This window comes from Dreissena polymorpha, chromosome 7, assembly GCF_020536995.1.
Source record: "Dreissena polymorpha isolate Duluth1 chromosome 7, UMN_Dpol_1.0, whole genome shotgun sequence".
Taxonomy (NCBI): Eukaryota; Metazoa; Mollusca; class Bivalvia; order Myida; family Dreissenidae; genus Dreissena; species Dreissena polymorpha.
In genome coordinates, this window is record NC_068361.1 from 77,095,131 (window position 1) to 77,107,335 (window position 12,205).

Sequence of the window (12,205 nt, forward strand, 5' to 3'; positions counted from 1 at the left end):
TGCAGCTACGTAGCGGCAACTAGTAGCGGCAACTTAGCCGCAACATTGCAGCAACTTAGCCGCGACTAGTTGCCACAGGGCCTAAATTTTCGTTAGGGTCTTCATTTTTTATCTGTTAACAATACTTTTGGTTCATTTTCTGATAAATATAATAGCAATTAAAATAAACTTCAAAAATATTGTTATTATAGCGTGCTTCTATGCATATTGTCAATGAATTATCATGGATTAATTGATTATAATTATAAATACGTGGATTTTTTTTATAGCATAGCATACTCTGCGAATTTCAATTATATATTTTAGCAGCTTTTCTACTTTGGGGCCATAAATTTCTTGATTTATCTTTAATATAGAAATCACCCAATGCCCTTGATTGCAGGCCTACGATATATACATTGAAAATTCAAAAGAGTTGCCGTGGCGCAGTGAATATGGTCTTCCCCTTATTTAGGGGGGTCACGCCTTCGATCCATATTACGGTAGCTTTCTGTTGATCTTCCCCTAATACACACATTAGTGCTATACCAAGTATACGTAGTACTACTCGAGAAAAGTTTGCAGGCTTTCGATGCAACTAAGCTCATATAATAGGTTTAAAATGAGTAAATTATATTTTAGCAGAATAATTTTTATGAACTATGTTTCAGAACCTATAACAATATTGAACACATTGCAGATCACCGAAATGCATCTCAGAAAGAAGTAGTGACACCGTGTGTAAAAGTGTCCAAACGTAGCTTGCATGTGTATTTTATGATTATGCTCATAATCTAATAAACACACAATCTGTACACTCATTTTGAAAATGGAAAACACAATGTGCAGATATGATCATACGGAAAAATAGCAAAAAGATTGTCAAACAATAAAACACACTCATTATCGTGGCAGTTAACATGCAATGACCTTTGTTCATATTGATACATGTGTCCCACCATTACATATAGCTTATGCTTAGCGCACAAAGAATCGGTGTTAAAGCTGTTACTCTGCAAAACGGATATGTACCTGTCTTCAATATGGGTGCAGAACACAACCAAGAAGTAGCCCTGATGCTTTTCAATTCGTATCAGAGACCGCTCATCAAATGGAAGGCGCATGGGCCATGTATCATGGCAGCTTCATTCCATACAAAGAAGATGAGGATCAACATGGACATAATCCACTTCTACATTCTGACGAACGACAGTGATGGAAAGGATAAATACAATTTAACAACTGACTGTCAACCATGAAATTTAAAATACCAAAGGGAAACATCATCGTTCTAATGGGTGACTTCAACGTCAAGATTGGAAGAGTTAACCGAGGATATGAGGAACGCATGGAAGCAGCAAGGGAGAGGAAAAATGAACGTCGGCACTGAGGGATTCGCCGATTTTAAAGCCAATAATTACCTGATCATCGGAGATAGCGTTTTCCTCCACAGAAGGACACACGAGACAACTTAGTTGAGTATCACTCAAACTTTCAAAGGATGCAAACACGACATGTTGTGCAACGTGAGCAAGTTTCGTCGCTCTATTCAGAATGTGCGCGTCAAGCTAGGAGCAGACTTTGCTTCGGGCCATCATCTCATCGTCGGGCGATTGGAAATAAACCCGAAATGAATTGGGCAGATTTGATACAGCTAAATGACAGCGTTACAACACATCTACGCTAGAAGACTCCACGAAGCAAGCATACTTCAAGGCAAATCTCTCATACAAGTTCCAAGTAAAAGAGGAGCTGCTTAAAAAGAGTCGACGTATCAACAGTTGCAGAAAGTGAAAGAAGCAGTGACCTCAGCATCCCAAGAAGTACTGGACCCAAAGTCGCACACACAGAAAATTTTTGTATATTAGCAGAGACGCAACAGAACGTAGACGAAAGAAGAGAAAAGAAAACTAGTGTAAACAACAGCAAAACAACAGCAACAAAAGCGAATGAGTACACGAAAGAAAATAGAAGGGTCAAGCGAAGTATATTTATAGACAAGAACTTCATAACGACCCTGGAAACAGAAGCAGGAAAGGCAACCCACCAAAACAGAATCAAGGCCATGTACAACATCAACAAGAAAATTGCAGAAAGATTTGCCAAGCCATAGAGGCCAGTAAACGACAAAAAGGAGGAGTGATAACAGATGAAGAAGAACAGAAACAGAGGTGGATCAAGCACTTCCACAAGCTACTAAAAAACTATTTACCAATAAAGTTACCCACAAAATAAAAGATATGCCACGCCATCAAGCAAATTAAGAACGACCAGTCTGTGAGACATGAAAGCCAAAAGATGAAGCGCTAAATACTGAAATCTAGACTAGTGTGGAACTGCTCTATCCGCTCTTCTGCAAGATGTGTGACGAACAAATACCAACTGAATTGATCCTGCGGAACCAAACGAAAGACGCTGTAGATCCGCCTTTTCATGACCAACATATCGGCGACCGAAAGGAGAGATCGAGCACGGATCAAATGGCAACCCTGTGCATCATTCAGGAATAATTCCTGGAGTGGAACTCGTCCATCTACGTCAACTCTATCAATGTGATTTCTTTATTTAAAAATATTTCAAAGATAAGTATCGGAGTCGAAAACATCATTTTGTTCATAATACAGATTGAAAAACTGACGCAAACTCTTGTAAACTAAGATATATACATTATATACTGAGTAAACATTTTATACATTCAGTTTCATTTCATTTTCATTATTGGAAAAAGCACATGTTCTCGAACTGTTGCTCCAGTTTATGAAGACAAGTACACAATTAACTTAAATTATGTGGAATAAAGGACTATTCATCAAACACGGTGGCGCGTGTGGGCTCTTAGTCAAATAGGCTAGTATCACAAAGGTGATGGCGTACTGTCAAGTGCATCCGCTGGGGAAACAACCGATGAAATGATTTTGTCAATCGGTCAACGATAATATACAGATTAACAACGATATAAAGAAAACGATACTAGAAAACAAACAAACACATATTGACATTTACTTAAAATTGTTTGCTTAATACATTAACATTTATTTTGATTTGGTGTAAAATATGACAGAAATTCAAATGTCCATATGCATCTCTTCCACTTGTTATTTTTTAAGAAGCTTTCGACAAATCTCTGAAAAGTAGACAATATAATTTATAGATAAGGTATGAGTAGTCTTTAGCGAGACAGGATTTGTTAAATGTTCTGAAAAACATAGATACGTTTATTCTGTACACGTTTATAATCGGATCCAATTCCGGCACTGTAAGACATAGTTTTGGTACATAAAACGTTTTTACGCAGCGCTTAATTGATTGATTGATTGATTGATTTTTATTCAGGTTAACTATTTGAATTTAGAAAATACGAAATCTGGTTATAATCATGTTAAATATTCCCACATTAACTCTAAACATTGTAGAATTATACAAAATAAATAGTAGTAATATAAAAACTATTTATAATAATTTTTGACAGACGGACGGACAGACGGGATGGCGGTATTGCGGGCGATCTGAAAGACGGACGGACGGACAGACAGGCTTGCGGGACAAAATGATTTCGATGTTGTAGCTTACAGTAGTAAAAATATATTTAATTAACTAATACAAAGATGCATATGAACAGTTCTGAAGAGAATATTCCTAGTACAACTCTCCCCTAAAACGAAAATCTGCTGAATTTTATTACCTATTTACGCTCTGAAAAACAATGAGGATGATTAAAATCTTCAAATGTATGTTTCTTATGGGGTTTACATTTTAAGTAAACATTTTTAAATAACGGTACTCATGTCTGATAAACATATGGTTTAGTGCGAATATATGTTTGATAGGTTATGGACTTGTATGTTCAACGCGTTGCAATGTTTAAGGAAACTATTATCGTTTCCACAAGAAATCATTAAGTAAATGAAAAAAGCCAAACTTGAAAGCAAACTGTAATGAAAATGTTGCACGCAAATTTTTTATCACTCTTTGATTGTGTTTAAGATGTCTGTGAAATCCTGTCAAATTGCAAATCAATCATTGGTTTGATGTACACAACGCTTCAAAGAGCGACAATCCTTTTACATGTATCGTTATGATAACCTCAACTAAAAAACATGTAGTTTTTCCCATCGAATGCAGTGCTTATTATATTGGTATAACTAAGTGAAAAGAAAAAGGTTTGAGAAAATCGGATATACCTTAAAGGGGCCTTTTCACGTTATGGTAAATTGACCAACATTGAAAAAAGGTTCAGATTCGCACATTTGGTTGTAGCTATGATTTATGCGAGGAAACAGCAATACTGAACATTTACCATGCTCTTAAATATCCATGATATGCACTTTTTGCCGATTAAAAAACCCAGAACATTATGAAGCGTTACAAACTCAAAACGATTGAATAATTTGGAGAGTTCTGTTTATTTTGTTATACTGTGTGATACTACGAGGATTGCTTGTATAAAGTAGAAAATCTGTGTTAGCAAGTAAGGCCGAGATGTTTAAGTGCTAGACTTTGAACGGTTAGAAAAATGTCGGATCAGTGTGGGGACTTCATATTTCCAACGCGCGGTTGCACTTCACCGAAAACAAATACTTATTTGTTTAAAAAGAGCATGATACCTATAGAAAACTTTCACGAATGAGCGGGCTCTCCACTTTATCCCATTAACATTGGTGAACTATTTAAAAAGACATCATTCAAAATGTTAACTGGGTCGCGCTTTATTCTTCCAACACAGATCTTAAAATGTCACATGGTATAGGCACCGTGGATAATTTTGTTAGATTTTATAGGATTTACGATGATGTGATGTTACAATAACAAACGATCTAATTTTTTCCGCGTGTGACTTAATATATAATTTTTTATCGATATAATATGTACAGGAGTATAATTGTGATGTAGTGGGATTTAAGAGTCATGGAAATGACGTATGTAAAGTAAATAAGCTCAATATAAAAGGAACTATATATTAATGAAATATTCTGTTTAAGAAATCTAAATGTAAACATAGTTTAGATTATGCTCAATTACTTCCATAACAGTCTACTTTAAATTAAATACGTGGTTTGCGATATTTTCTTCCTTGATTAACACGAAAATTACCTTGATATTGATTACATTTTTCCTGATGTCAATCAAGATAACGAACAAAGTCAATAATGTGTTTAAAGTGGCTGATTTATCAAAACCTCTTGTCTAGATTATGTACAATCAATCGAAGAGTAAGTTAAATATGGCCAGTCTTATGGGTTCCGTCATATGCACATATGATATATTCTCCATTATACTTATGTCGAAGTATCCTTCTATTGGAAAGAGGAGCCTCTCTTTCTACTTAATGACAATTTAAAAAAAGTAATGCGCTTGTTTGTTTAAACTGCAGTATATAGATTTTAAAATTAATTGCCATAACTTTTGGATACATTTTTTAACAATATACCAAGGCGTCTCGTTTTTATGTTTAAATGCAAATTAGAGACCATTTCGTGTACATCGATAAGTACAGCTTCATTTGAGACTAAGCCAGGGCATTGCGACAACGATAAAAGCACTTATAACGATCTTTATCGTTTATCAACACGTGTTCTTTTGCAAATTTAACTGAACAAGCTTTTACTTCTTTTCCTACCATGCATGCGCCCACAAATTATGGTTACCCATATCTAAACATGATAATGTGAGGTGCTCCTATGACAGGGCTCATATTTTTTTGAAAATACCTTCTTGTTATTTTGTTGTACATTATGTGCGCTGAATAAAAGAGAATCATATATAATACATAAATTATGTAAATAATTACATGCAAAATAACTGTCGACATACCTATTTATATAATGCCAAGAAAAGAGGAATTTAGTTAAGTTACTTGATAAATACCAGACAACTTACAATAAGTTATTCAATTCTGCTACAGCGCTTAATTAGTATCATGAGTCCGATCAAATTTATAACGCACACGCAGCAAGACATTACCGATATAAAACACTTCTCGTTCCATTGGATGAAATTTGTGTAAAGACTTTGTGCACATCGCTCCATTCAGAAGACATATTTTAAATAACAAAGCGACATCAGCAGGAGGGATAAACATATCCAAATTATTAGTTACATTGCATACTAGGTTATTCTAACAAACTGTATATTTGTTTCATAACAGGACGTGTGATCCAACAATACAAATACACCTTTTCTAGATGACCAAAAAAGCCACACGAAAAACTTCATACCAATGACCAATCTTTCAGTTCAGTAAGAAGCTAATATGGCATTTAATTTGTAAGTCAAAATGAAGGATTTAGGATTTATTTCCAAATACATCGGGTCAGAAATGCCCATGAGTACACAAAAGTATACAAAAGATGTTCTACATATATCAAAATCAAGGTCATAATAAAACATGCATATTGTTACACACTGTTATGAAGTACAATATATTCTCTATAAAAATACAGAGACATCTGAACAAGTGAAATGTTTTACAATCCGATAATATAGCATTTGTTATATAATACGTAGTACAGAATAATAAATGTACTGAGGAAAATATAACATATAATATGGCATTTAATTTGTAAGTCAAAATGAACATCGTCTATTTGGTCACTTACTTGTGCTATTTAAATTGTGTGGCAATACAAATATTAGCAGTTATTGTCCAATTATAACGCATAACTTGTACCTATACTTAATAACGTAATCTTTTTATTGCTAACACAATTTTATACTACATAGTACTTTTGTTTAACAACTGATGAATGTTAAAATTTACAAAGGTTATTTATTTGAAATTGCAAAATTATTAGGAACTAGACTCCTTTTTCTAGCAAAAGTTTTGTGATGTCTCAGAGATCTTATGAGATAATGGTAGCATAAAACTATATATGACGAACTTGTCAATTCTTTAAAAATAATCCCTTTTTTAGATTGATGCTTGAACTATGTTTGGTTGTTGTGTTGTATTTGTATAATTATTGTATGTAGTAAGGACGTTGTGACATTTAATTGTTAACCAATTATATATTAAATGTGAAAATGTGTGTCCAAGACTGTTCATTATATTATTACTTCCACTGTTGTAGACCATGTAAAATTGTATGGAGGAGGGCATATTTGCTTTGGTGGTTCAACACTTGACTTGAGGGTAGAAGATCTTTCAATTATGTTCACCAATTGTATGGAATAATAGCATAACGCTCTGATTCTATGTATTAACCTGTTTTGAATGAAGTCATTACGTTCCGTAAATCGATGAGATGTACTCTATACGAACTTACAGGTTCTCACATTTATTCTACTTTTTAAAGATTTAACCCATATACACTTATTGAAATTACTCGTAGATATCTTTAATATGTATAATAATACGAATCGATGCAAGAAAAAAAGAAGGTAAGATATTCATGGTCTTAGACATATTGTTGTTTAAAAATAAAAACAATACACACTTATATTGGTTCATAGAGATCTTTGGAACGCGATCTTTAGTGTGTTTACATACATGTAAAAGAATAGTTGCACTTATATTAACAAATATTTGTACGTCTAGAAATGAATTTTTGTGTTATTATGTTATACTTAAACAAAAGTATATTTCCTTTGCAAACATTCACTTGAAAATAAATCTTGATATATACAAACACATATTTCAATAAATGCAAATTATGTTTCTTTAATATACTAGCATACTAAACCCAATGCTACTGTGTGAACACATAATGTTAGATACAATTAAACTAATTAATCGATTTGAAAAAACAAACTCCATCATACATGTACATTGTACATACATGACGTCCGAATATCAATGACGAATCAGTATTCCAGAAAATGTAATAGGGTGGTTACTGTCCGACTGATAAAAGTGAGGGGTGGTTCGCTGCCAGACTTCGTCACCCATGCACATCACGACATTGGCATACAGTGATGTGCACATGTACCATCCATCAGACTCGAGGTGAGCAGCTTACAGTAGCGACGTGCCGTTGTGAACAATCACCATAAAAATCAAAACCCTAAACCTTATTGAAATAGTGTACGGCAAAGCTGTATAGACCGGCAACAGGTTTGGTGAACTTTCCTGTTACATCGTCAAAGCTTTGACCTTTGTTGACTTCCACACTTGTTAACAATACATCTTCACTTTTGTTGAGAGTTATAGAGGATGCGAGCTGGAAATGAAACTGTATGTCGTGGCTTTGCACCTCTCCTGAAATAACAAGGCTTACACGTTTTTATGGCTGAATCGTTTTATATTAATATCAGTTTATAATTATGAGCTTTGATTATTTAAGATCTACTATAATACGTTTTAATTTGTCTAACAGCCAGGTGCTTATTAATAAGCTCTATTTACCTGTTTTTGAATTGCAGGTTATGACCAGTGAATCCTGTGAGATCTTTACATTACATATTGCATTTTATGTTTATATAAAACCATAATGCACAGCGTTACAATACCAAGTAATGGTAATTTGTACCATCCGCTATAAAATGAGTTTAGATTTTACATTATAGACGAACATTTTTTAAATTATTATAATACAATTTTGTAATGGATATTATTGATGGCAAATAGGTCGTTTGTTTCTGTTACAAAATTGCATTCGTTGCGATATATTGCTTAACACATTGTGAATGTAATTGTTAGTATAGCCATGATTCTAATATAATACAACAAAAATACAAATATAAATAATTTAGCAGCAAACATTTGAGAACGTTTCTTAAAGTTATAAAACATGGTTAACAAATTAGAGTCATTAGATAAATTTCAACTTTGACGTTTTGAAATATGAAAAGTCTGCCATTCAAGTTCACGTTACCTTCATTACGTCCACTCTTCCATCCAATTCTTTGAGCGTGCATCCCGCGTCAGACATGCTGTGGAACTGAGATTCAAACACGTTGGTCAGCGCTGTTTTAATGGCATCGTCGAAAGTTGCTTCCATGTAAATATGCTTACGTTCAATTGAATCAATAGCATTGTTGACTTTATAGTTTTCATATTGAAGCTTCCTCAATGCGTCCACAACCTTTTTATTATTTTCCGTGATGTCTTTTAGCGTTTGTTCCAATGCCACATCATTGCGGAGCAATCGCTCCGGCAATATTTCTTGGTAATGATATCTCGAGCACATCGGACATGCGGACTCCTCTGCCAATGCCGTACAGAACAACGATAATTTATTTCCTCATTTTAGTTCACACAGATTTTATGTTAAAATAATTGTTTCTCTTAACGCGATTGCTTCGGCACAATTCGCAACATGCGAAAGGTGTGTACAAATGATCGTTGATATAAATATGTATGGAGGAACAACGAGGCCACTGAGCTAAAATTATTCTATTGCGGTAACCCTGTAGTTCAAATTAAATTTTTGCAACGTGTTCAGGTAAATATATTCGAGAGTGAAAAGAACGTTCAATGTCATAATAAAATGTGCATTGATATTTAACTTTTAAATTGAATTTAGATATCTGACGTTTAAAATGTATAAATTATATACTCACAATGTACATGTACTTAGTTTTTGAATACTGAAACTTTGGAGAAATCCTCAGAGGACAAACTTTTTTAACATACGACATCGCAACACTAGACATATAAATGATTGAAACGGTGGTCACCATTATGAAACGGTCAACTCAAAGAATTGAGGCGACACTTAACGCGCATGCATTAAGCCCAGTTTTCACAGAACGAGGCTCAAATTTAATTGAGCTCGAAATCAGTTTCGCACCGTATACACATGTTTCGTCTGTCAAAAACCGGAAAAATGCACATACAAATTATTTTAACAAACATTTTGTAATTGAATATGGGTTATATACAATTAGTGTTTTCAATTTTTTCAAGAAACCTGTCTGGGATTGAAAAACAAGGTCATCGCATTCTCAAATAATATAACCACAGTGCGGTGTGTTCTGTTATACTGCGTAAGGAATTAATGACACTAGTATCGAAAATAAGAAAGTTGTTATTTTACAAATGATTTATTAAAAGTATATAAATGCATAATGCATTAAATGTGTATGTACAGGCAAAGAGTGAAATACGACTATGTTAAATGAAACTCACTAAACATGTTATTATAATATAGACATTAAGGAACATTTTTTTTTTTTGTATAGACTGATTATGACTGATAAAAACGTTCAAATATGGCTGAGAAAACAGTATGGATCACCGTGTTAATGGTTCTGTTAGTGAATTTATTTAATGACATCTGTCTTGAATCCGAAAATCTGTGTACAATGCCCTTTAAGTTGTGTGATGCAAAACAATATTTACACGTACCTAACATGGATTCAATGCATATAGAAGATCACTAATGTTGATATGAACAACACAGTCTCTACATATAACACAAGGTTTTTATAGTTGTATATAAATGTATCTGAATGACATTAAAACAACAGGTTGTTTAACCCTTTGCATGCTGGGAAATTTGTCGTCTGCTAAAATGTCGTCTGCTGAATTTCTAAAATTAGCATTTTCTTCGAGAGTGTTTTCAAATAATACTATCAGAATAGCAAACAGTTTGGATCCTGATGAGACGCCACGTTTTGTGGCGTCTCATCTGGATCCAAACTGTTTGCAAAGGCCTTCAAAATTCGATTCCAGCACTGAAAGAGTTAACTGTTTATTTGATCCACAGTCCGATATGCTCAGATATCTTTTTCCGCGCGTCCACAAGTCCCGGTGGGTCAGTCATTTTGGGAGGCATCATATCGGCACAATGGGCAGTGCCTGAAAGAGAAGATTAATGGTCATTGCATGTGTTGCAGGCGTTTTATTGCGTTTAATTAGACAGTGCATGTGAATGAAGAGTGAGGATGAGTGTTGTGGTATATGCATTGAAGTATCAACATATGTATCGAGCGCTCAATGCCTTTGATCTCAGTTCTGAGTATTGCTTCTTTTAACCCATTTATGCCTAGTGTACTTACCCATCCTTCTAAATTGAATCAATTTATTTCCAAAATTAGGGATGTCTAGTACATGTATATTAATTGCTATATTTAGAATATTTCTTACAGAAATTCCTTTAAGCAAACAGCATACATTCGGCGTCTTAATTGGGTCTACGCTGTTTGCCAAGGCCTTTTTCTAGACACTAGGCATACATGGGTTAAGTATTGATTGTATGGTCTAATGTAGGGCATTGGACTTGCGTAGGGAATTGGTCTTGTGTAGAAAATGGAATTGTGTTGGGAATTATTTATTTGTAGAGATAAGTCAGGTGGTGGGTATTGGTATTGTGTAGAGAATTAGTTTAGTGTAGAGAGTTTTTGAGTGTAGGGCATTGGTATTGTGTAGAGCATTGGTCTTGTGCGGAGAGTTGGCCTTATGTTGGGAATCCGTCTTTTGTAGGTAATCGGTCTTGTGTAGAGGTCTTGCAAGATAGAATAGCACTTGTCTTGTGTAGAGAATTTGTATTGTATATAATATTGCTCTTGTGTAGATAGTTGCAATTGTGTAGAGAATTGGAAAGTGTGTAGGGAATGGTCTTGTGCACATAATAATTGGTAATGGTAGAAAATTGACCTTGTGAAGAGAATCGGTCTTGTTCAGAGCATTGGTCTTGTGTAGAGAATTGGTCTTGTTTAGAGAATTGGTTCTGTGTAGAGTGTTGCTCTTGTGTAGAGTATTGGCATTGTGTAGGGAATCGGTGTGTAGAGATTCAGGTTTGTACAGAGAATTGGTCTTGTGTAGAGAATTGGTCTTGTGCAGAGAAATGGTCTTGTGTAGGGAATCTGTCTTATGCAGAGAATTGGTCATCTGTAGAGAATTGGTCTTATTTAGATAATTGGCCTTGTGTAGAGAATCGGTCTTGTGTAGAGAATTTTTCATATCCAGAGAATAGGTCTTCTGTAGAGAATTGGTCATCTGTAGAGAATTGGTCTCATTTAGATAATTGGCCTTGTGTAGAGAATCGATCTTGTGTAGAGAATCGATCTTGTGTAGAGAATTTGTCTTATGTTGAGCATTGGTCTTGTGTAGAGCATTGGTCGTGTGTTGAGAAATGGCCTTGTGTAAAGAAGCTTTTTGTTGGAAATCTGACTTGTGTAGAAAATTGGTCTTATGTTGCGAATAAGTATTGTGTAGGGAAGTGTTTGATTTTGTAGAGAATTTGTCTTGTGTAGATAATTGGTCTTGTTTAGAGACTTGGTGGTGTGTAGACAATTGGTTTTGTGTAGAGAATTGGCATTGTGTAGGGAAAAGGCCTAAAAACGA

General features: G+C 34.5%; 1 protein-coding gene across 2 annotated transcripts in view; it reads right to left on the reverse strand.

The window, feature by feature from the left end:
* The window catches only part of LOC127837362 (putative serine protease F56F10.1), a 197,735-nt gene that overhangs the window by 169,270 nt on the left and 16,260 nt on the right, over positions 1 to 12,205 (reverse strand). Inside the window, exon 11 of one of the 2 annotated variants that reach the window (XM_052364327.1) lies at positions 10,003 to 10,717. The exons of the other annotated variant lie outside the window; for it this stretch is intronic. Coding sequence (XP_052220287.1) covers positions 10,611 to 10,717 — 107 coding nt within the window. The 3' untranslated portion in view covers positions 10,003 to 10,610. Of the gene's footprint in view, positions 1 to 10,002; positions 10,718 to 12,205 lie in introns of those variants that run through there. 2 annotated transcript variants of the gene reach the window in all.